The following is a 26909-nucleotide window of genomic DNA, read 5'->3' as shown; positions in this document are numbered from 1 at the left end:
CCCTACATTCTCTTTATTAATTTAAGTAGCAGTGTGATATTCCCTTTTATAAATAGTTCATAGGCTTAGATCTGGAAAAGACTTTAGAGACCCTTTAGTACAATTCCCTCCTTTGATAGATGAATAACTGAGGCCCAGACAGCATAAGCAGCATTTATCCAAGGTTACACAGATAGTAAAATAGTAGAAGCAGAACTCAAACTCATGTCCTCTGACACATTCAACATTTTTTCCATTTTGTCATGTTTTCTTACAAACTCTTGAATTTTTCTACTTCTTTTCAATCACAAATAATTATACTCTACATGTCTCGTAACAACTAGCTTTGATTAAAAGAAAAAATCAGTGTGTTGTTCCAACATGGGGATTATTGGGGCAGAAGAATATGTTTTATGCATTTTTATTGCATAGTTCTGAATTGCCCTTCAAAAAGATTCTACAAACTTTTGGTTCTACCAACAATGTATGAGCAAACCTGTTGCCTTCAGTAGCTCAAAATCTTATCACATTTACTTTTAGTATCTATTTGATAAACATAAAAGAGCATCATGACTTTACTTATTATGTTGTTATCATTATTCTGATTATCTATTTAAAATATTTTAAAGTAATTCTTTAGACATGAGACTTTTCTTTTGAAATTGTCTGTTAATATCCTTCAACCATTTATCCAATGAGGAGTAGGTGTTCCTCTCCCTTGAATTTCTATTTCCTTATAAATATTAGATGTTAAAGTTTGAATATGTTGACCACAAATATTTTTTCCAATTTGTCAAATTTTCTTTTTTACATTGAATCTTTTTATTATGCAGAACTATACTTTATATAATCAAATCCATCCATTCTGTCCACATAATTTTCTCTTATTTGATTACTAGACAAAATTGATCTATCCTCCTTAATTAAAAGGAATGTATACTATTTTCTTCTAACTTTTGATAATTCTTCTAACATTTGATTCTATGAACCAGGTGGAATTTATTATGATATGTGAATGTGATATGAGGCCTTAATTTTTTTTTGGCATATGACCATCCAGCTTCTCTAATAACATTTATTAAATAATGAATCTTTTACCAAATTTTTATTTTCTGTTAAGTTTGTCAAGCAATATTCTTTTGAAAATATTTTTATTCTAGTTCTGTTATATTTATTCTGCTTTATTTGTCTTTTACAATTTTTTATCTTAATAACAAATTTCCACATGAGTTTTCCAAAGTTATATAACCTAAATTGCCTCCTTTCATTCTTCCCTTCCCCCTCCTGGAGTTGGCAAGCAATTTGATCTGGGTTATACATGTATTCACTTGTATATTTTTAACATAGTTCTAAATATTCTTATGATAATTATTATGTAATACATTTGAAAATCTGAGAAGGCAAGAATACTTCTTTTTTCAAAATCAAGTTTTTTCAAATGAACAATTACTATTATTGCCCCTTTCACAGGTAAATTATATTATTTTACTCATTTTTATAAAGATTCACTGGAACTGTTTTAGACACATTTGTTCTAACTTATTCCCTAAGCTTTGGGTTCACTTGGACTTTCTCCCTAATTTCCTCACTATATATTTTCTTTTACCTTGCCAGGACTAAGGTGCTCAGAAATGTGCCATTCACTTGCCTGGGGGGAAAAAAAAACAATATCTCATTTTTCCACCCAAACTACTATTGTTTGGGGGGAGGACCCTAGGACCCAGAGTGTCTTTGGAGACTTGATTGGATGGGATATGCCAGTCTCTGCTATGTCTAAGGACCTACTTTCTCCATTCTCTCTAAGGCAAGCCTCATACACAAATCTGAAGATATGTAACTCCTGGACACAGCCTTACCTCAGTACTTCTTTTCACACACTCTCACTGTTATTCTCATTAGCCCCTATACATTCCGATTGCTGCTGATCTCTCTTCCCTGCTCATTCATACTTCTAATTTCCACAGACTAATTTAGTCTGACCACAATAGCAACTTATCATATACTTATTTCTTCACTGTATGCTGAGGGAAATTTTTCTCAGCCATGGCTTCTAAAGCATCGATGTCAAAAAGAATATACGAACATTACAAATTTTCTTACAGCATTGATGATAGCCATATTGCAGCAGAACTTCTTGGACAATTTTTTGACTTTTCAACTCTAAGTATTCCTAGAGTTTAAGAGTTATTTTTATTCATGTTACATTCAATTTGAAAATTAATTCAGTGTACATTGTCATCTCTTCTCTTCTTCAGGGATCTTTGTTGATTATGTTTTAGCCTACCCAGATCCACTACTTTCCAAGAGATTCCTCTGAAACTATTTATCCTGTGTTTCAGTGCCAGACAGAAAAACTAGTAAGATATTGGTATTAAAAAGAAAAAAGCTTTAAATGTCGAATTCATATTTGATACTTGAAGACAGGACTTTAGGAAACTATTAAGTACAGGAGTCAAATAGTTAGACCCATGGTTTAATTAAATCTCTTCAATAACTCAATAGATAAAGGGAAAGATTAAAGGTAAGGAAACCAGTGTCTCCCTACTCTAATCCATCCAATAGATACCAAGCTAGTCAGTAGGAGGCTACTGTAATGGTCAAAGCAAGAGGTAATGAGAGTGGAAAGAAGGGAACATAATATGAGAGGTCTGACATCATTAAAGGAACTTTGCAATTTCCCAAAGGCATTCCTGTCCTATCTATATTATATGCTATCTTTCCCAAGTAGAAAAACTGATGGCCATGCCCTATAAGTTGGCCATCCAATTGTATGTTATAATCTGGGCAATAGACATTATTCATCTCCTTGCATTTTCCTGTATGTAGTATTAAGCCAAACTCCATCAAGTGATAATGAATCTCTTCCAGGAGGTTCTAAAAGTTCTAAGGCTTGATGCACTCAGTTCAATGTCATCCATAAACAAAGCCTCTGGAGGACCACACCATCAACAAGCAATCATCCTTCTTCAATTTGGACCATTCCCTGAATCTACTCCATTATTGTGGCAAAGATATTTGGAAATCATACAATGGAGAATGGCAATATTGTGTCATGGGAGGAATTTTGGGACCTGGAATCAGAAGAGGATTGGATTCTAATCCTATCTATGACACATATTCATTATATAACATCTCTGAGCTTCATTTTCCTCCTCTGTAATATGGGGATGATGCCTAAAGTACTTCATAGAATTGTTGAGGATCAATTTTCCCTATATTATCTACATATATGTGTGTATTTGTACACATATATTCATACATATACATACATTTACACATATATATAGCATTTAAGCATAACACAAACATCAATTATTATTAATAGCTGAACAATGGGTGATATATTGGTGATATGAGCTATTTTCACAAAAGAACTATAGACATGAGAAATTCATTAAAATAAGGAAAGATATATACGACTGATCAAACAGTGTAGAGCCAGGAGAAAAATATATACAACTATAGTGTAGTGTCAAACTACACTCCACAACATGCCCAAGTGTTTCAGAACCAGACTAAAGTATAATTGGGATACATTTAATAAAATAAATAAAAATACAACAAAGCATAAGTAGTGTTAATGTGGTTTATAAATCAGTAAGTGGCCTGGTATGAAATGTTTCTTCTTTTTTAAACCCTCACCTTCCATCTTAGAATCAATACTAAGTATTGCTTCTAAGGCAGAAGAGTGATAGGGCTAGACCAGTGATGGGCAAACTTTTTAAAGAGGGGGCCAAAAGAAAGGAAATGCTCATCTGTCAGTCTGTTTCTAAGGCAACTCTTTTGAAGTTTCATTGTATTGTATCCTACTCATTGTATTTGTCAAATTAGGAATAATGCTGTGCAGCCAGATAGAACATTTCAGGAGCTGCATCTGGCCCCGGGGCTGTAGTTTGTCCATCACTGGGCTAGACAATCAGGATTAAGTGACTTACCCAGGGTCCCACAGCTAGGAAGTATCTGAGGCCAGATTTAAATGACATCTGTTTCTATTTGAATTTTGTAGCACTGACATAAATGATGTAACAGAATACCCTGTGAGCAGTGTTGGTTCTAAAGAAGTGATATTGAAGCACACTCCTTTCAAGTCTATAGAGAAAGAATGAACAATTGGGGTGGAATGTTAAATAGTCTTACTTATAGTAACTGTATCAGGCAGTTTTTGTAACCATTTTAGCTTGTTTCATTTTGTTTTTTCTATAGAATAGTATAGAAATAGTATCGGGAATTGAATATGGCATGAAAACACCACATACATTTAGAAAATATATTTTATCTTTTATTTCAATTTTTTTTCAAGGAAGAGAGGAAAACTTTAAAAGAAAAAAGGGCAAAGGACAGAACCTTAGAAAATGCCTGAATCTAAAGAGTGGGAGAAGAAAAAGAACCAACATAGTTTTTTCATAGATGGATATGTTAGAAATACAAAAATCTAAAGAATGAAATTATGGAAGTAGAGAATTTTCAAGAAGCAAGACCTGATTGAGTATCAAATAATACAGGCATCAAGAAAGATGATGGAGAAAAAGGTTAATAGATTTGACAGTCAGAAAGTCACTGTTGACCTTATAGAAAGCAATTCCAGTAAGTTGGTAAGAGTAATAGCCAGATTGCATAAGGTTGAGATGTGAGTGGGTAGTAAAGACATTCATTAAGTTTGAATTAATGCTTTTAGCACTTTGGCAGTGAAAGGAAGGTGAGATTTGGGACATTTTCTATAGAGGATCAAGTCTGGGGCAAAGTTGGGACTCCTGGGGACTCACTGGGGGTGGTCCATGACAAATAAGGATGGTGGAAGAGTTCCAAAAGAGTTACAAGTAGAACAGTGGCATGAGTAGTTCAGCCAGCACTGAACGCCAGCAGGGCTGGAGTGTTGGGATGATGCCAGATAAAGGTGTCTGAGGCTGAGCCAAGAAAACCATAGACAAAAAGTCAAGCTGGTGTCCCAAAAGGGGTGGGTAGTAGTGGGAACAGAAACCCAGGAGACAGGCAGAGGAATTCAGGTACTAATAGTTAATCACTTGTTTTTCTTTTTGCATGGTTATCCCACGTCTAACTATCAGTGGATTTTTAAAGTTATAAGCAATGAGATGTTTCAAAACCTAACTGATAGTAAAGCTGAGCAGAGAGAAGTGTTGTTTCTGTGGCTGTTGTTTCGGAGAGTAGAGACTTAATTAAGCGTTTGTAGATAGAGGAGGAAGGAGCCAATGGGAAGGAACAAATTGAATATGTAAGAGAAGGGAGTTTAATGGAACAAGATCCTAATGGAAGTCTGAGAAGGTAGGTTCTAGGATGCTGCTAGAGAGATAATCCTTTATATGAAGGATGATGCCATCATCCTTCCAGTCACCCCAAGGTCCATAACCTTAGAATGACCTTCAACTCCTTTCTCCATTGCCTTTATCCAATCAGTTGTCAAGTCTTTTAAATTCTACATCTCTCCTATGTATGTCCTCTTCACTCACTCAAGCACTACTCAATTCAGTCCTTTATCACCTCTCTCCTGGACTATAGTGACAACCTTCTAATTAGTCTTCCTTGCTTCTGGCTTCTCCCTTCTTCAATTCATCCTCTACATCATTACCAAATTAATATGACTAAGACATAGTCCTAACTATTATATTCTTACTTGAAAATATTCCTAAAGACTCCTCAACATATTTAAGACTGTCCAGCATATGGATCTCCTACCTCATTGCCCATTACTACCTTTCATTCTCTATGTGCCATAGTCAAATTAACCCACTAGCTATTCCCTGAACTTGAAATTTGCATCTCTTTTCCTCAGAAAATTGTGTCCTCCAGGCCCAGAATGTTGGGTCACCTCTTAAAACCCCTAATAGTTTTCAGCACTCAACTAAAGTGTCACCTCCTAGGGAAGCATTTCCATATCACCACCCCTTTGAATTATTGGTTCCCTCTCCTAAAATAACTTTGTGAGGGGGCAGTTGGGTAGCTCAGTGGATTGAGAGCCAGGCCTAGAGACGGGAGGTCCTAGGTTCAAAGTCAACCTCAGACACTTCCTAGCTGTGTGACCCTGGGCAAGTCACTTGACCCCCATTTGCCTACCTTACCACTCTTCTGCCTTGGAGCCAATACACAGTATTGACTCCAAGACGGAAGGTAAGGGTTTAAAAAAAATAACTTTGTGTTAACCTGTCCATGAAAATGTTCACCTCCAGAGAGAATGAACTTTCTTTTGGTTTTGTATTACCAGCATCTAGCATTTGATAATTGCTTATTTTGAATTAAACTGTTATTGAAAGATGCCTTTTATTCAGAACTAGGAGAGGAAATTAACAGGGAGGAAGTATAAGGAATAAAATCAAATTGTTAGAAAATGAGCAAGTGAGGGGGCAGCTGGGTAGCTTAGTGGATTGAGAGTCAGGCCTAGAGATGGGAGGTCCTAGGTTCAAAGCCAGCCTCAGACACTTCCTAGCTGTGTGACCCTGGGCAAGTCACTTGACCCCCATTGTCCACCTTTACCACCACTCTTCCACCTATGAGCCAATACACAGAAGTTAAGGGTTTATAAAAAAAAGAAAAAGAAAATGAGCAAGTGACTAACAAAAAAATTGATAAAATAAAATAAAAAATTGTTTACCAAGTAGGCCTATTCTAAGCAAGAAACTACAGAGGAATAGCAAAAAAAGAAGATAAAGTTGAAGCTGATTTAACAAAATTAAAAAGCAAAATCTTCACAAACAGAAGAGAAAGTACTTAGTTTGTTGAATTAAAGTAGCTTAACATAAAAGCTGAATATAAAGTACAAGTTAAGAAGAACTGTTTTCCACTAAATCAAGAAGAATCGAGGAGGATACAACATGAAGAAAGGAAAGCGAACTAGCAAGCCAATGAAATTCACAACTTATTTAAGCCTTCAATATGGGAAACTATTGCATGAAACACTAGGAATACAAACACAACAAAAATTCCTCCTTGTCAAGGAATTTATGGCCTACTCTGAGTATCACATAGAAACAGACAAAACATATGCATAATTTGAGGAGACATCGAGAAAGGCTTTCCCTGGAGGTATATAAGATTATAAGAGGCACAGTAAAGAAAGCAGAGGGAAGGGGCAGCTATGTGCCTCAGTAGTTAGAAAACCTGGCCTGGAAACAGGTCATGGGTTAAAATCTGGCCCCAAACATGCCCCAGTGGTGTGACCCTGGGCAAGTCACTTAGCCCCAATTGCCTATCCCTTACTACTTTTCTGCCTTGAAAGCAAAACTTAGTGTTGATTCTAAGATGGAAGGAAGGGTTAAAAAAAAAAGAAAGAAATCAAAGGGCAGTGTAGGTTTGGGAGGCAACCTGTAAAAAGACATGGAGATAGGAAATTGGAATGTTTTGTTTAGAGCTATTTGTCTAGGGAAAAGTTCTTAAAGGGGAGCAATGTGCAGTAAGCCTGGAAACAGATTAGAACTAGATTGTGAAGAGCTTTATACCAAACTAAGCAAAGGGGTTGATATGGTCAGTCTTACACTTTGTGAAGATTATTCTGGCAGCTATACTGAGGATGAATTAGAAAGGTAAGGATGAGACTTAAAGCCAGGAGTCCAATTAGGAGGCTAAATAGTTTAAGAAGAGGTAATGTGGGTCTGAACTAGGATCAGTGAATAACTGAATGAATAAACAAATGAATTTTTTAAAAAACTAACAGTTTACTGTATGCCAAGCACTATTTCTAAATTCTGGAGATGCAAGTAGAAAAGCAACAAGTTTACTTCAAACTCAGTAAATTCATATTCTAAATGGCAAGACCATTAATATTGGTTGGTTAAGCTTCAAGGCAGATGAAAGAGCCCAACTGTCCTAAAGACACAGCTTTAGGGGAGAGATTGCCTCCCAGTGGTCCTTTAAGTTAATTGGCAAGTAAGATATGAGCGCCTGAGGATCTGGAGGGCATAAGTATAGGGCAGATGGTGAGCACCCTCTCCCCAAATTTTTTTCTTAAAAGAAAGATTTCAGATTCCCATCATTGGCAGAAAAGTTGGATCAGGGTAGGAAGAGCAACTCCAGATGCCTACTTTCCATTAGGTTCACAAAATGGAGGTGATTACAGACCCAATAAGAAGCAGTGTTGCTTATAAAGAATGGTGGAGAGAAAGAGCATTTCAAAGAAAGTTTTGTGAAAGACTCAACTAAAGTCATCCAAAGGATATTTAAGGATGAAACTGAAAAGCAGACAACAAACTAATGAAAAGTGAAAAAAACTGCAAGTATTTTTACAACAAATTCTATTCACCATAAAGTGAAACCATTCATTTTAGATGGTAAGAGCACAGTCTCAGATGAACTTATAGAGTAAGTTTAAATGGTCTTGAGATAAACAATGATGAGAAAAACAATTGAACTAATTCAAATAAACACGAGAGTAAGTACATTCTGGAAGTAATTGTTTTGATGAAATTCCTCAAGGTATCTGAAGAGTTTTATAAGAATATATAAATATTCAGAATGTCCATGGCTGACAGCCAAAGTTTTGCCCTTAGCCTGCCTGCTAATCTGCTCTCCTACTCTTAAAGTCTATTTCTCTATTACAAGAGGAAGATACCAGAACTTTGGGGAAAACATCAGACTTTATTTCTAAAAAAAAGGAAACGTAGAGAATATAATAATTACAAATTCATAGCCCTATTTTCCCATCTATATAATTTCTGAGAATGATCTACATGTATATATAGGGCATCCTTGGTGAAAGTAATAGAAGAGAATATATAGGCTTTTAGAAGTTACATTCCACATCAGACTATATATTGCCACATCCCAAAGGACTGGTGAAATAGAGGCTATAAGATACCACAATGCTTATTGCTTGATAACTACAACACATTTGATTCATTAGAGCAAAATGCTACCTTAAAATTTCCCTTCTAATATGTCTCTCATGCATATGTGAAAATAATACAAAATTCCATGGAAAAATGTAATAGAAGTATTTGCTTCTCCTTTTCCAGATTGTCCTTTTCTTTCCTGTATTTGCATTCCCAAAAACTTATTCTCTAGTTCTTTGGTGAAACTTGCCACTGTGGATTCAAGGTTTTTTTTAAATCACTTAATTGTTTCTGCTTTGCAATACATAAATTCTGCTTTCATGATTCCCATTTCTCTTTTATTTTCATTTATATGAAGATATTTATTTGTAGAACTCTGAACTTTTAAAACTGATTTGGAGCACATATTCCCTTCTGTTTTTAATATCTTTCCTGTTGGATTATATGCTTATGTTCAAGCTTTTAAATTGAATTTTCTTTCTCCTAATATCTTTGCTAATTTCAGTCTTTTTTCCCTTCATTTTGTGGTAGTTTCTAAGGACACTAGACCTCAAAGTCATCTCAGTCTCATCCTACACTCCACAATTCACATCTCACCAACCTCAGTCTTTGTCCCAAATGCCTTGGGGGGGGTGGTAGAGAAAATTGGTTCCAGCTTGATACTGGGCTCTTTCCTTCACTCTTAATGTGGTGCCACACAGACATATATAAGCTGTGCTCCATTGCCCTCTGTTCCTCAGTTTTCTGACTGAGCTATCCCAACCCCAAAAAGCTTCTGCTTCTTGGTTTTTCACAGTTGAATTAGATTCACTTGCAAATCCATTGGTCAGCTTGTGCAGCCTTGCCTTAGGAACCTGATAGGCACTAGGAAATGGGATATTAAGTGAACATATTAAAGGTTAAGGATTAGCTTTTTCTGCTGTTGATTCATAAAAGTTGGAGGTCTTGGTTGACCTAGTTTGTGGATAGAACTAAAGTTGCTTTAGCTCTGGTGCATAATTTTTATTTTGGACAAGTTCAAGAAGTTTAGGGGATAAGAAAAAAACCTTCTTAACCTCCTTTGAATACCCACTGATCATAGATATCAACTGACTCATGTAAGAGGGAAATATTTTCAATGTCAAAGATATTTGCTACTTTTTATTTGTTTACTTTTTCAACTACATATAGAAATAATTTTTGACAATTATTTTCTGACATTTTAGGATTCAGATTTTTTTCCCTCCCTTCCAAGTGGTATATAGTCTGAAATGGGTTATATCAGTACTTTTATGCAATATATTTACATATTGCTTATGTTGCTGTGATTGAAGACAAATATCACACATACAATAAAAATATATCAAAGGAAATAAAGTGGAAGACTTGCTTTGATCAGCATCAGACTCCAACAGTTTCTTTTCTATGGGAAATGATTCATTTTTCCCAAGTTCCTGGGGCTTACAATGTTAGTCTAAAATAGTCTGGGCCTCATGACTGGGCTAGGCTTCAATAGCTAACATTCAGTTTCTTAACATGCTAAAGAAGGATGAGTGGACACAGTTCTCTAATCAATGAACTTTCACCCATTCGAAAATATGGCGGGTCTGGCATTTCCTTTATTTGGATACTCACCTCCTCTGGAATAAAGTAATGGAGAAGGAGTTGAGATCTCTAAGTTCATCTCTTCTTTCAAAATATCCACCAATTAGAACTGCCAGGTGAGGTCCAAAAGATGAACTCTCAGGATAATCAGAAAGAAGACATAGCTTCCTGTCAAGAGAGTGTCAGGGCACACTGAGTGTTGTCCTTTGTGTGAGAAGAGTTCACACGGACCCATTCTTTGTTAACAGATCACATACTCTGTTCATAAACAATGCTATTTCTCAGGGAAATGGCCTCATATCATTTATTGGTTAAAAATTCCTGGCACCACATTCAGAACTCTTCTCTTGACCACAAGCTCCTCCCAGAAATAACCATCTTTTTAATATTAGTAGTCTTCTGGTATTGTTGTATAGCTACAAGTTATGGAAGATTGCAATCTGTAAAGAATTTAAATTGAGGATTACCCAAAGGGAAATGGAAATGCCTAAAGTATGCATCAGCAGACTAAGGCCCCATCACAAAGAAGGAATGAAGAAGGAAAAATAGAGATATCAAATAAATTAACAAACAAATAAATGGAAAGATAGATAGATAGACAGACAGACAGACAGGCAGACAGGCAGGCAAAGAGGAGATTGGTCACTTGGGGAAAGTAAAGGATAGCTAACAAAGAACCTATATGCTCCACTGGTATTTTCATAACATCAAGAGAAATTAAGAGATGTGCCTGCCATATTGGATTGACCTGTGGCATGCTAGTGGGAAGGATGTGAACCAGAAGTTAATAATCCAAAATTTTAGTCTTGGTTCTGATACATCTGTAACTTTGGGCAAGTCATTTTGCCTATATGAGATTCCATTTCCTCACTGATAAAATAAGGGAACTGAAGATCCCAGATTGAGAATTAAAAGAGGCCTTAAACACATCTAGCCTCACTACCCTACTTTTCAGGTGAGACAACAAGCCCATAAAGGTTAAATGATTTGCCCATGAGGCATATATGGCAAATGGCAGATCCCTTAGAGTTTTAAAAAGACGGTGGTCTTAAAACTATAAGGAAAGGAAGAAAAAATTCAGACAGAGACCATAGACAAGGTAATCAATCACTCCAGCACCTTTTCTCAGAGTCTTAAGTAGAGTAAACAAGGCTTTCCTCCAGAGTACCCAATTTAGAGGGTGCTGACAAGCACTTAATTAAAAATAAAAGTTAATGAAAAGATTAAGCTAACCAGATGGAGGAAGCTCCTTCCTCACTTCCCAGCAGTAGTTCTCACACTACTATCCCAAGGGACTTTGTCTCTCTCCGTATCCCATTGGGTATGCACATTGTACCATTTCTTTTACCATAGTTTGTGGTATTTGCAACAGTCACAAAAAATCCTGGTCATGGCTCTATTTTATTAGTCTTAAAATTATATAATCCCACATCCCTAATATATTCCATATATGGCTTTTCATAGTAAATATACAGTATGAAATGAATACACCATGTTTTTTGCTGTTCTACAGAATAATACTAGATGGCACCAGAAAAGTACAAATCCGGAATCCTACAAAGGAAGAACAAGGTATATATGGATGTAACGTGGTTAATCATCTTCATTCAGAAACAAAAAATTCCTCAGTGTTATATGCAGGTAATGCCAAATGCAGAATTTGGATTTTTCTTTTTTACTTTACTACTAATCTATGTTTAGTTTCCCATGGAACTGTGAAGTCTAGTTATTTAACATGGTTGTGCTTAAAGATGGTCTCTAAAGCAGCTTTTATCCTATTTAGGGTATTTATTTCCAGCATTACTGGTTATTCATATTTAAAGTCTCACTATATCGAAGAAGGGCAGCTAGGTGGCACAGAAGTACCATATCTAGAGCCAGGAAGGCTCATCTTTCTGAGTTCAAATCTAGTCTCAGACACTAAAGCTCTATGACCCTGGGCAAGTCATTGAATACCATCTGACTCAGGTCATTATCTGTGAAATGATTTGAAGAAAGAAATGGCAAACTAGCCTTTACCAAGAAAACCCAAATGAAGTCACAAAGAATCAGACACTATTGAAATGACTGAATAGCAACATGCCAAAGAAAGGAATTTTTTTAGGCTTGCCTTTTTTTTTTAAGATACCATGACACAGAGTCATCTGTAGCATTAAAAACACTTCAAAGAAACTTGAACTTGATATAGCTATACAGACATTTTGTGATTTCATAGACTAAAGCATATGAGGCAACAAAGTGGTACAGTGAAATAGATGGACCTGGAGTCAAAAAGACCTGAGTTCAAATCCAGTCTTAGATACTTATAGCTATGTAAATTTGGGCAAGTCACCCAACCATTGTCTGTCTATTTCCTTACTTGTAAAATAGGGATGATAATTGCATGTACCTCCTAGGATTATTGTGAAGCTAAAATGAGATAATATTTGTAAAATGTTTTTATTACTGTTGTTCAATCGTTTGTCATATCTGACTCTTTGTGGCCTCATTTATTTATTTATTTGTTTGTTTGGAAAAGATATGAGAATGGCTTGCCATTTTCCTTTTCATTTTACAGTTGAGGAAACTGAGACAAACATTCACACAGTTTGCCCACATTCACACAGCTAGTAAGTAGCCGAGGCCAGTTTTGAACTCCGGAAGATAAGCCTTCCTGATTTCAAGCCTATCCACTATATATACCTCCTAGCTGCCTGTATCTTGCTTTGTAAACCTTACGCTAGCTATTATTATTTTTCTTACACACGCACACATGTTCAGAGAAAAAAAAATGGAATTGTCTTATTTTAAGCATTTTCAGGGAATAGTCTAAAGCTTTGTTGTTTTATCAGATAGTTACCTGGCCATGATCCTTTGGTCTTTGACCCAAAACAAGTCACTTAACCCATCAGTGTCCATAGACACTCTAAACCTATAAATCCCTGGGAAATTGCATGGATAGGTGAAGTCTCCATTTGGGTGTCCATTGTACTAATGAAATCATAGATTTAAAGAAAGGAAAAAAGTTTTGTTAAAGGCTTGCTTATTTCAAGCATGCAGAGATGAAAAGAATTACCACCAGCACCAGCAGTGGTTTCTGTTACTGCTTCCCCAAACCACAAGTGAGAATCAGATGTAGGGATTCCAGGGTGGGTGGGAGAGTGGGAAATGTTTGTAAAATTGCTCTTTGGGGAAAGGTAACAGCCAAGTGCAATAAGTTGAGAAGCATAATGGTAAAGGAGAAATAACATTGTCTTTGGAGTCAAGAGCTTTGGTTCTGGTGTAGGCTGTGCAACTAACCAGTTCAGTGACTCTAGGCAAATCACTACATCTCTCTGGGTCTCAGTTTATTCATCTGTAAAATGAAGACCTTGGGTTAGATGATCTCTAAGTCCCTTCCAGTTCTAAAACTATATGGTTCTAAGTATTTCTTGGATGCCCTTGTAAGTCTCCAACAGTGATCTTAGCTTTGTAGAGAATAAAAGAGAAATATGAGATATGCCCTTTAGCCACATAGAATTTACATTCCCCTGGGGAGAATAAAGACAATATGTAAGGGTGAGATGGAGGATGGACATAGTTATAAATGAGATGGTTTAAGTAGTAATCTGGACCCTACCACTATTTGTTTGATTTTCAAAAAAATCAAACCATCTCTGTAGGACCTCAGACTTCTCACCTGTAAAATTAAAATTGGTCTAGTGTTCTTGAAGGCTCTTTCCATTTCTAAGTTCTAAAATGCCAATCTGCCCACCTTTATGTGTTTCCAAGGTCAGTTTGCTTCTGGCTTAATTCTTCACACCCCTGAGATTGGATTATTGTTAATATGCCTAAGGGCTTCTTTAAGGCATCTGCTCCTATGGACAATAGCTTTTGGGGGGGGCTGGGCAAATCACAATATGTTCTAAAAAGTATCCTGGACCAATATGGAAATGTTTGTGTAACTGCACATGTATAATCTCTTCTCAAATTGCTTGCTTTTTCTATGAGGGAGGTAGAGATTATTGAACTTGAAATGTAAAAATAAATCAATGTTAAAATTTTTCTTTATATCTAATTAGAAGAAATGAAAAAATAGATGTTTAAAAAACGTCCTTTCCTTTCTGGGCTCCCAACATTAAGTCCCAGAAGTAGAAAGGAACTCAGAGGTCATCTGATCCAAACTCTTTACCTGAACAGAATCCTGGAGTTTGAAAATTGGACCAGAAGCCCAGCATATACTTAAATAAAAATTCTCACTACATACCTGAAAAGTGAAAATATAACTTTTACTTTAAAACCTCCGTTGGAAAAGAATCAACTCTATCCCTAGGCATTTCATTTTACTTTGAGATAGCCCTAATTATTAGGAAGTTCTCCCCTATATTTAGCTAGTTCAGCTCTCTGGAAAAAAGGAAAGCAAATTTAATGTTTAAGATTTAAATCCTTGTTCAGGATTTTAATATGTAATATAAGAATATAATAAACATGTAATAATAAACAAATTTAAATTCTTTTTTTTAGGATTAGACTAAGCTATTATTCCTCACCCCCTTACGCATCCTCATTTCTTTCAACCAATATGACATGATTTCAAAAAATTTGATAATCCTGGTCATCTTCTTTTAGATGTTTTCCAATATGGCCTATGGAAAGGGACATAATGTTCAATATATACTCTGATCAGGGCAGATCTTCTCTCTGAAGCCTCGACTCTATATAACTCCTCTAGCCCAAGATTACATTATCCTTCTGTATTGAATCAGACTGAACTTGCTATCCATTAAAACTCCCCAAATCTTTTTTTTTCTATACAACTGATGTCTAGCCATGCTTCCTTAGCCTTGTGCTTATGAGACTGATTTTCTTAACCAAAGGTAAAACTTTAAATCTTTCCCTATTAAATTTCATCTAGTTATGGTTGGCCCAATATTCTGTCCTCACAAGATTTTTTTGGCTCCTAACTCTGTCAGACAATTTGTTAGCTGGTCCTCCTGGCTTTCTGTCACCTGCAAATTAAATAAACACACTGGCTATACTGTTATCCAAGGCACTGATAAAAATTGTTAAAATGGTCCAAAGCCAAACATAGACCCCTGGGGCATTTTCTGGGAGCCCCCCTGCCAGGCTCACCAGAAACCTGCCTCTCAGCATTTGTGACATCGTCATTGAGGGCCTGTTTGAAGGTATTCAGTGAGTCCTTTACTTTTCTTGGACCTACAAGTAATGGGCTGTTGCCTCAGCTCAGCGTCTCTTAGCTGCAGGCCAAAGCTATTATTCTATGACCTGTTATTCTGCCTCAAGATTTGTGTTAGTATCTATCTGATCTGTGCCCATAAGTCAGAGCTTCTTAACTTTATTCATGTCATGGACCCCTTTGGCAGTCTAGTGAAGCCTATGGATCCCTTCTCGAAATCACATTCTTAAATGGATAAAATAAAATAAATAGCATTATGAAGGAAACCAATTATATTGAAACACAGACATCAAATATATTTTTTTAAAATTCATAGACCCCAGGTTAAGAAATCCTATCCCTGGACTCTAATATATCATGAAAACTATCATATATCAATATATATCCTATATTAGTACCACAAATCAGTAAAACATTATTTAAGAGTGTAAAAACCATTCATAGCTTAAGAGAAATAAGTAGCTGGCAGGATTCAGCCCTTGGGCCATAGTTTATAGATTACGTTTTTTTTAATCCTAGCACTGGGTACTCAGGCCCTTTCTTGATTTCTCAGACTAAACTGCCCATCTTCATCAGTACATTCCTACCAATATGTCCCTTTCTATTTTCTGAAAGGGCCATGTGGTGGGTCTAGACTGGCCTTGGGAGAGGAGTCTTGTTTACTTTCTGATACTTGGCTTTTTGCCTGTCACCAGCCCTGGGGGAGCATATTTCTTTAGGCAGGAAATGTTAGTGTGTAGCCAGAGTTGTCACTGACCAACACATTCTTTATTCTTTCCAAATTTGAAATATTTTTTCTAGTATCAAATTTTTCCATTTAATTTGTTATACAAACACTTGTTTCAGAATAATAAGATACTCACTTTTTAAATTTTATTTCACCATTGTTGGCCATTATATATTAAACAGTTTTATTGGTCATAGCCACATGTAACTTCGCTATTTGAGAGTTATGTTAGAATCGGCCAGTTAAGGTTCATTTGCCACCCTAAGACTTTCTACAGTTTAATGAGTTCTTAACATGGTAAGTTATTTCAAGAGCAACTCTTTGATCTGAATTTTCAAATTTGTATTAGATGAACTTAAGAAATGTGGCCTTTAGTAAGGTCAGGTAGCACAGAGGATCATAGAATCTTAAATCTAGACGAACACTTGATGTAGAAAATCAGTGCTCCTCATAGAATCTCTGAATTTTAGAGTTGGAATGGACCTTAGGAGTTATATGATTCAACTCATCTATGAAAAAGAATTCCACTATAAAAGATCTAATAGATGACCATTCAGCCTCTGCTAGAAAAACTCTAGGGAAGAGGGAGACACACAGTCTCAAGAGGCAGACCATACTTATGGATAGACCCAATTCTTGGCATGTTTTACCTGACATCAAACCTAATTGTGACAACTTAGAATTTTGACCCTTGTCTCTTAGTCTTCAGGGCCAGACGGAACCAAATTAATTCCATATGTCCTTTAAATCCTCCAAGATCATTATCATACTCCCTCCCTGAGCCTTCCCTTCTCTACATTAAATATCCTCAGTTCCTTCAACTAATTCTCATGCATGTTCATATATATATATATATATATGTATATATATACACACACACGTTGTCTCCTGTAAGGTAAACTCCTTGAGGGTTGGGAATTTTCATTTGTCTTTATATTCCTGATACCTAGTACAGTTCCTGACACATAGTGTTTAATGAATTCTTTGATTGACTGATTGATTGATTGATTGATATGGCATAGACCTAAGGCTTTTTATAGTGTCCTTGTTTTTCAGATGAGACACAAATGGGGAGTTAGAGGTTTTTGCTTAATCTTTCAGGGTTTAACACAATGTCTGGCACATATTAAGTGCTTGCTAAATGTTTATTGACCAGTTGACCACACTGCTCAAACCTGTGAGTCCAAGAATTATACTTTCCTTGGTATTTATGGGAATCCATATGTTGTAAAAGTAGACCCTAAGAAAAAAAATTTAAGCAGCAAGATTACCTTCTTTCCCTGCTCATGTTGATATATGAGCAATACCTTTTACATCTGACATATACTGGCTATCACATAGCCTCTTAGTGCTCCAAGCAACTCTTTAAGACTGTAGGTTGTGGAACACTTGCTCATATGTATGGTTTGCAATGGAATTACAGATCCAGACATCCTGATCACTCCCACTCCTGGTTGCTAATTAAACTTCGGTGCCAGAATTTTAGTAACTAAAACTTTGCACATGTTTAATCTATATCCATCTGCCTACCACCTTTGGTCATTGCCCTGCTACTTTGTTAGCTATCTGAAGAGGGGGGAAAAGAGACTTCAACCTAACCCAGCTTTGTGTTTCCTTTTAATTAAAGAGGTGCCTGTCATCTTGACTGTTGCGAGAAATATCACAGAATTGGAACGTGGCCGTCTGACTATAATTGTTGGTGGCACTGCCAAGGCAAGAATAGGAGCCAACATCACCATTAGGTGTCCAGCAAAAGGTAAGCAAGAACATCCATTTCTAGTTTGAATCTTGCTTAAAGGTGACCTAAACAACCAGCGGGAACTACAAAAATGGTTGTGGCCATGCTTAGTCATAGAATGAAGGCTACACATTTTTTTTTCCTAGGGTCTGCGATTAGTCCTCTGTCTGGGGCACACCCCAGTATAGGCATCCAACACTGAAATGTCTTCCTTCTTGTAATGGCCTGTTGCCAACCATTCCTCCAAGCTGCAAGGGAGCACTCTTGGCTCCTCAACCAGTTGACCTATTGGTCTGGAAATCTGTAAACCCACAATGAGTTGTTTTTCACCCCCTTTGAAGTTCTTAGACCATCTGGCCTTCATAGACTAAGACTTGTAAAAGACATCTCCAGCAATTCACTCGATTCTACCACTACCCTCACCCCTGCAGGGGTGGGAAAAAAAACTGTGAGCCTTTTGGCAGTACAAACCTACCCATTATAGTCCGGACCAGCATTCTGTGGCTACAGAAGGAGACGAGCGGGATTACATTTCTCAGATGCCAAGCCACAACTGTCTGGAGCTTCTGCCATCCCGCACCTGCAGAGATGGACTTGTGTATAACAGAACCAATGTTTATTAAGAGGAACTTCATGTTTCACCTTCCTTTGGATTTCTGATTTGCACAGCATTTTAAAATTGCAATTTCATGATGCAATTTAGAGCTCACTTTTTTAGATATACTTTGGGGATAACAGATGAATGATTGACTTCAGTGGCAATTTTGTCTGAGGATAGACTACACAGCTGGCCCAAGTTTGGTTATTAACTGCTGTCATTAACAGTTTCTATAAAAAGCTGTTTAAGTTTTGGGTCCAAATTTTATTCTCTTGCTGGCATAGCTTTGATCGAATTCAATGAGAACTGAATCCATGAGTGACACACAGACTTAATTCAATAGCCTTTACTCCCACGATATCTGGAAAGCTCTGATAGTGTACCATTTGCATAAGCAATGCCAGCCTTGTTCATTCCTGAAGGTACTAGCATCAAGTTCTCAAATACCTTTAAAGCTACTATGGGCCATGTTTCTGGTTTTACTAGGAACTCATGATATTTAGTCATCTTATTAATCAGTCCTCTGCCTCTTGTTCAAGAGAGATAATGAGAAAATATGCTTTGATATTGCATTTCATCCCCAGAGGAATATTAGCATTCAAAGAATCATAGATTAAGAAGTGGAAGGGACTGGGTGGAAGAGCCATCTGGTTGACCACTCCCCCCATCCCAGTTCTAGAGATGAGAATACCCAGGGCCAACAAGATTAAGTTGCTCACCCAAGGTCACATGTAGTAAAATCACAGGTAGAATTTGAACCAAGTCTTCTGGGAGGTAGCATTGCCTAGTGGATAAAGAACTGGCTTTAAGTCCAGTAAAATGTGAATTCAAATCCCACCTCCAACAAAGGGTCTGTGCAAACTTAGGCAAATTGAACAGCTTCTACTAGGCAATTGTCTAAGAAGATAAATTGCAAAGAAGGGGATAACGTGCATTGGTAGCATTTCTTTACCAAGCTAAGCATTTCCCTATACCACTGAAATCACAAGTTCATTCCATATGCTGGAGCCAAAAAGTCCCAAACTTCCATGTGCCGAGTTTGCTCTGAGTGCTTTCCAAATATTATCCCATTTACATCAACCATTTGAGGAAAGTATTGTGATTTTCCCTATTTTATAGATAGGGAAACTGAGACAGAAAGCAATGAAATGATGTGCCCCAGGCCACAAAGCGAGTAAGTGTCTGAGGCAAAATTTGAACTCAGGTGTTCCTTGACTTCAGTCTCAGTAGTCTAATAATGCTAACAATTTCAGACGATACAAGAAAGGAGATAAACATGCAGATGAAGGATTGTGATTAATGTGGCAATAATTGAAATAGGGATCTACAATTCAAAGGACTTGATAGTGGCCTCTAAATATTCCTGTAGATGCAGATCAGAGGTTGTACCTGCCACAGTATGAAATTTGTTGATATTCAGTCATTTTCAATCATGTCCAACTCTTTGTGACTCTGGCATTTTCTTGGCAAAGATACTGGCATGGTTTGCCATTTCTCTCTCCAGCTCATTTTGCAGATGAGGGAACTGAGGTAAATAATGTTAAGTCAAATAACTAGTAAGTGTCTGAGGCTGGATTAGAACCCAGAAAGATGAGTCTTCCTGATTTCAGGTCTGGTACTCTAGTCACTGTGCCACTCAGCTGCCCCCTATGAAATTACCACTAGGTAGTATTTGCAGTGGATTTAGTGAAGTCAGGACACCTGAGTTGACTTCTCCATCCCAATCTTTCTAACTCGATGACTCTGACCAAGTTGTTCTCTGAACTTGAGTTTCCTCATCCATAAACTGGATATATTATATTATTTGTACTCTGTCTCACAGGGCTGCCATAAGGAAAGTTCTTTGTAAACCTTACATTGCTGTAAAAATGAGCTACTATTATTACTGTTATTTTAAGCAATGAGGTAAAATATTTTTGACCTTTATTTGGTTCCAATTTTAGTTGCTGCTTTTAAACTTTAGTCATCCCATCTTACGGTCTTCAGTGATTCCTTGTATTGGTTAAGAGTCTTATCTGTCCACACATATGTTGCTAAATAATCTGTATAAAGGTCAGCCTCAGTCAGTGTGACGTGTCATCATCATTCAGTCTTCTTTGAGGAACACTGAGACATCACACCTGTAAGTGCTTGGGTGATGGGGGAAGCGGATGTCTTTCATTTAATCAACTCCAAATCACTGTGCAAAATGATCACAGTAGTTTGACACATGTGAATAAATACCTGGAGTTGTCCTTTCTGAGGTGGAATTGTAATTGGAATTCACAAGGGGAGATATGGCCAACACAGAATGTTAAGAGATAGAAGGCTCTTTAGATTCACCCTAGTTCAACCTCATCCATTGTTTTGAAGATGAGAACACTGAAGTTGAGAGAGGACATCACTTTCCCAAAGAGACCATTCTACAGTTGAGATCATCATAGTCTAATGGCATGAATGGGGGAATGCTCTTCAGAATTCCTGGTGGGAAAGTAATAGTGATGGCTTTGATTTTTTTAAAACTTTTACCTTCCATCTCAAAATGAGTACTATGTATTGATTCCAAGGCAGAAGAGTGGTAAGGATTAGGCAATGGGAGTTAAGTGACTTGCCCAGGGTCACAGCTGGGAAGTGTCTGAGACCAGATATGAACCCAGGACCTCCCATCTCTGAGCCTAGCTCTCTCTCTATTAAGCCACCTGGCTGCCCCCTACATTTTTAATTACCTTATAACTTAGGAAGCTCTGTACATTCATTACGAAATAAAGTCCATTGGACTGAGAGCTTCTTAAAAGCAAATTCTGTTTTTTTGCTTTTCTTTGTAACCCCAGTGTTTACTTAGCAGAGTACCTGGCACACTGTAGTTATTTAGTAAGTGCTAGTGGACTGACTGACTGACTGACTGACTGACTTCAGTCCCCTGAGGTAAGCAAGGAAGGTATATTATCCCCATTTTATTGATGAGAGCCTGACTGCCCAGAGTAGCTAATTAACTTGGTCTAGAGCACATAGCTAATAAATAGTAAAGCCAGGTTTTGAAACTAGGGCTTCTGACTTCCCAGGCCAGTGTTCTTTCCATTATACCATAAACTATCCCAGAGTTTTAGAGGTGGAGGGGGCCTCAGAAGCCAGCTAGTCTAGCCGATAGTCTGAATAAGAATCCTTTCTACAACTTTCTCAACAAGTTGTCATCCAATTTTTGCTAAGACTTGTAGTAAAGAAAACCCCCTACATTCCCAAGTGGCCCATCATTCTTTGGGATAAAATTATTATTTTTAAATCCTTACTTTCTTTTGTAGTATCAATTCAAATAAGAGTGGCAAGGGCTGGGACAGTTGGGATTAAGTGACATGCCCAGGGTCATACAGCCAGACCATGTTCGAGGTCAGATTTGAACCCAGGACTTCCCATCTCCAGGCCTGACTCTATCTGCTGTGCTACTTAACTGCTCCTGGAATAGAATTAATTGTAATGAAAATTTTCTTCATATCAATTTTTAATTTGCCTCTGTGTAACTTTTACTCCTCTAAGGCCAAGCAAAACAAACTCAATCCCTTTCCCACATGACAGCCCTTCAAAGACACCAAGACCACTATCATCATGTATTCCCCTCTGCACTTATCCAAGCCTTCTGGACTCCAGGCTCAATGTCTTAAGTTTTTTCAATTATTCTCACATGATATGATTGCCAGGATAACTATCCTGGTTGCCTGACTTCCCCCCTCTTATTCACCCCCACTGTACCTTGGAATGCTCTCTACCTAATCAATGCCCTTTCTAAAATATGGCATGGTCTCTAGGGGAAGCAAGTTGATGCAATGACTAGAGTGCTGGGCCTGGAGTTAGGAAGACCTAAATTCAAGTCTGGCCTCATATACTTACTAGCTGTGTGACCCTGGGCAAGTCACTTAACAATATTTGCCTCAGTTTCCTCATCTGTAAAATGAGCTGAAGAAAGAAATGGTAAACCAGTCCAGTATTTTTGTAATGAAAACCCCAGATGGGATCAAAAGAATTAGACATAACTGAAATGCCTGATAAGAAGAAAACCCAATATATTCTGACCAGGGAAAACTGTATATTTTTTAAATGATATAATTCATGGTCTATAGTCTTCCACATAATTTTTATTATGTTGTATGATGCCTGGGGCTATTAATTAAATTACCTATATATTACTTGTGCCAACTTTAATTAATATTATCAAAAGTGAGGTTGTATGTCTAACATTAATCAGCACAACACATTTTTTCCTATTTAACAGTTTCATTTCATGGATCGTCTTTCCATACTCACAGAGATGTCTCCATATTTCTAAAATCCTTAGTTTCATATTATAAAATTTACAAATTAAAATGTCCTAATTAGTAACATATACAGAGGTTGAGAATTGGCATGTTTGTTTATATTAACTAAATATTCACTATTTGAGCTCAAATCTCACCTTGGACATTTGATAGCTGTGTGACACAGAGCAAGTCACTTAACTGCAATTGTCCTCACCCTTAGTCCTATTCAGCCTTAGAATATAGAAGGTAGGGTTTTAAAAAAAATTAGTTCTGTCTCAAAGATTAATGGGCTGCCTGTGGAAGTAGTGGGTTTCTTTACTATAACTCTTAACAAAAATTGAATGACAACTATGAAGCCACTAGTACAGATCTATTTTCATTTTAGTTAATTCTTAAAATATTCTCCCATTATTATACTATGCTCATATTTATGAGTCTATATCCATTACATTTAAAAGAGACCCATATTCACATGTCATAGACAACTACCATTCAAACCCATAGGAGAAATGTCCACAGCAGTCGTTTCTAATTGCTCTTGAATAAAATTTACTGCATTTGCAATAATCTTTTAAAAATTATTATATCAAATAAATAGGACCTCTTGAACTCTATGTACTCTTAAATCTCCAGAGTTATAGGGTTAAGTAAAATGTTGGATTTGGCCAATTGTTAGCCTAAAAATTTTTGTGGCTGAGGGAAAAGTCCTAGATTTGGCATTAAAAGACCTGGGTTTAAATCCCAATTCTGCTACTTATTTACAATTTAACCTTAGGCAAAGCCCCTTATCTCTTAGTCTCTCTCACTTGCTTTCTCATCCCTAAAGTGCTGGGGTTGGATTAGACTATCTCTCCTGTCCCTTCTAGCTCTAATTCCTATGTTCCAAGATCCTGTGAAAGTGAAGAGAAAATGAGTGTTCTCTGCCACCTTCTGGTAAGGAAGAAAAGCTCTCCAAAAGAAAATGATCACTTGCTAGAAGTTTTGTATGATTCATCTAATTTGATTCTTCCACTTTTCAAAGTGCAGGTCTGTGACGTATGACTCTTTCTCTTGAGTGTGTGCCCTAGACTTCCTCTTCCTTAAACAGACACTGTGACTGCAGGTAGAAGTCTGTCTGTAAGCATTTATTAAGTATCTAGAATGTGCCAGCCTCTGCTAAATGCTGGATGTAGAAAGTCACACAGTCCCTACTCTGAAAGCCTTACAGTCCAAAGGGAGGAGGCAACATGTAACAATATGTACAAAGAAGTTATCGATAAGATAAATTGGAAACAGTCCACAGAAGGGATGCACTAGAATTAAGGAGGGAATCAGGAGAGGTTTCCTACAGAAAGGATTTTATTTGGGAGTTGAAACCAGGAGGCAAAAATGAGGAAGGAGAACATTCCAGACAGTTCAGACAGCCAGGGAAAATGCCCAGAGAGAAGAGCTGGAGTATTATTTTGTTTGAGAAACAGCAAGAAGACCAGTATCATTAGATGCCAAAGTATGGGGAAGGATGCTGTGCATAAAGTCATAGAAAGATTAGAAAAGTGAAGGTAAGGGGACAGAGCAGAGAGAAGGATTATGAAGGGCTTTGAACATCAGAAAGAGGATTTTTCCTTTGATCTTGGAGATGATAGAGAGCTGATGGAATTTATTGAGAAGAGGGAAGACATAGATCTGTTTTTTAGGAAGCTCACACTTTGGGAGCTGAGGGGAAGATGGACTGGAAGGGAGAGAGACTTGGGGCAGTCTTTGGGAGGGAGACTTGGGAGACCAAACAGTAGACTCTTGCAGTAGTCCAGAGTGAGTTAATGGGGCCCTGCACCAAGTTGGTGGCACTGTCCAAGGAAAGAAGGAGATGTATGTGAGAGTTTTCACAAAGGTAAAATTGATTGATGGGCCTCACCAATAGATTGGATAACATGGAGGGAGAGTGAGGAGTTAAGAATGATGTCATAAAGTACCCTTGGGCAGATGTTGTTACTGTTTCTGAGGCCAGATTTGACCCCAAGTTCTCCTGACTCTTAGCCTAGCACTACTATGTAACTGGGCATTGAGAGAGAGGCAAAATTCTGTTGTTTCAGCTCCGGGGAGTTAATTTGCCCTTGTTTACTTTGAATGTGGTGTGAAAGAAGGCAGGGGACCATGATGGAGTTACCAAAGAGGTTTACGAAGCAACCTGTAATTTTTGAAACACTTGAGGAAGCAGCAGTGGTTCTTTCTCTCTCCTCAAAACTCTTATAAATTGGCATCAAAATTGGTATGTTTGAATGAAGGCAATCAAATGCAATAGGGAACATATGAAAGAAAGGATTTGGTTTCAGAGAATTTCAGAATGGTTTAAAAAAAAGATTCATCAGAGGAGTTTCTGATCAATTTGATAACTTCCCCCAGTCAATCTGAAGTAATCATACGGTGCTCATCTCTGTTTTAATGTGTCTAAGGAAAAGCAACCCAAGGAGTGCCCACTGGTGACTTGGGGATAAAACAAAAGATGATTAGAAGACTAAGGTTTATAAGGACAGACTCTTGCAGGAAAAATCAGCCTCCTTCAGTGGTCTGTTAAACTAAGCCGAAAGTCTAGAGCTGAAGGACTAACTCTGATTCTCAGGCTCTTGGACCTTTAGGCAACTAGCAGATAACAGTGTGGACCTGCCTTCTAAGGAGGGGAAAAGGAATGGGGAAAAAGAGATGTGTCTATGTTCAGTTTAATTCTCCCAGGAATAGTTAAAAATGACTTAAAGAAGAAATACACAGTGAAAGGTACATGTACTTACACAAAGACTAAGAGTGGAAATTCAGAGTAGACTTTCTCCGTTCAACAGATGGTAGCAACCCTGGTGCTTGGAGATTTCGTCAGGAGTGTAAGCCTACTCAGCCAAATGGAAGTTCATGGGCAGCATTTGTAAACCCCAGCTCCTACATGTAGGAGGGAGTATTTTAAATTCCCTAGGTAGGTGATCCCAGAATAAAACCTTCTAACCAGAGAAGGAATGTTTCCTAAGCCACAGCTTTGAATAATCCCAAATATGAGAGTTTCCAAGTTCTAGTTCAGGGATAGGACTTTCTAAGGAGAAAAAGACATTTCCTGATGAAGTGTGCTTATTGGATAAAGAAAGGGATCATCTGACAGTTCCTGCGCAGTGTCCTTCTTAGAAAGGAATTGGTGTTCTTGAGTTGTTTCAGTCATGTTGACTTGTGGTGACTTTATTTAGGGTTTTCTTGGCAAAGATATTGGAGTGATTTGCCATTTTCTTCTCCAGATCATTTTACATATGCAGAAACTGAGCAAATGGAGGTAAGTGACTTGCCCAGGGTTACACAACTAGTATGTGTCTGAATCTAAATTCAGGTCTTCCTGAGTATAGGTTGCTGCACCATCCAGCTCCCCCTCAGAGATCAATGCCAGTTAGTTATTCAGAAAGTACAGGTTTGATTGGCAAGGAATTGCTTTATCTTCAGTGTTTTCCCCAAAATATGTTTACTTTTGAGGGAAGGGAATGCTGAAGGAAATCCCCCCCAGGCTTTTAGTATAGTTCTTGGGGAAATCTCTAGATCCCTATGAGAAAGAGACTCCCGAGAATATTAAGGAGTGACCCTGAACTTTGGCCCTGACTTCTCCTGTAGGAGTCTTTCCTTAGTGTTAAAAAGAACTAAAGAGGTGATAGCTTTGTGTATCTCCCCTTATTATTACTACTATCTCCCTATAGATCTTTCTAGATATTAGAGGGTGGCTGGTATGTAGATCTTAGGGATAGTATGGATGGAGAGACCAAGGACCCAAGGCCTAAGCCAGCTGTTGTTGGTGAAGGAGGAACACCCAGTCCTCTCACAATGGCTGCTGCTGTAATCTATCCCTCTTCTCCCTGACAGGTTTGGTTGGCTAAACATGTCAGTGACTTATTTCTAACAGTTGCCCAGGTGAGAACCTCTTGAGAGGTTAGGTTAACCTCTCTAGTCCCAACCTGAGGTTGGATTAATTGTTAATAGACTATTGATTGGCTTTGGAAATGATTGGTATCTAACTGCATATTAGTTCTCCCTTCCCAAGGGCTGTGATAGAATAACCACTCAGGAAGGGACTTGTTGTTGAATCAC

The 26909-nt window shown here is 37.5% G+C and overlaps 1 protein-coding gene across 1 annotated transcript in view; it reads left to right on the top strand.

Moving 5' to 3' along the window:
• ADAMTSL3 (ADAMTS like 3) overlaps positions 1-26909 on the top strand; it is a 616185-nt gene that overhangs the window by 532403 nt on the left and 56873 nt on the right. The window contains exons 20-21 of the mRNA XM_044660156.1: positions 11854-11981; positions 17850-17978. Of these exons, the coding sequence (XP_044516091.1) occupies positions 11854-11981; positions 17850-17978 (257 nt within the window). The remainder of the gene's footprint in view (positions 1-11853; positions 11982-17849; positions 17979-26909) is intronic.

The sequence above is a fragment of the Gracilinanus agilis genome, chromosome 2 (assembly GCF_016433145.1).
Source record: "Gracilinanus agilis isolate LMUSP501 chromosome 2, AgileGrace, whole genome shotgun sequence".
In the NCBI taxonomy this organism is placed as follows: Eukaryota; Metazoa; Chordata; class Mammalia; order Didelphimorphia; family Didelphidae; genus Gracilinanus; species Gracilinanus agilis.
The sequence above is the reverse complement of the archived record's forward strand: the minus strand, read 5'-3'. Positions and strand labels throughout refer to the sequence as shown.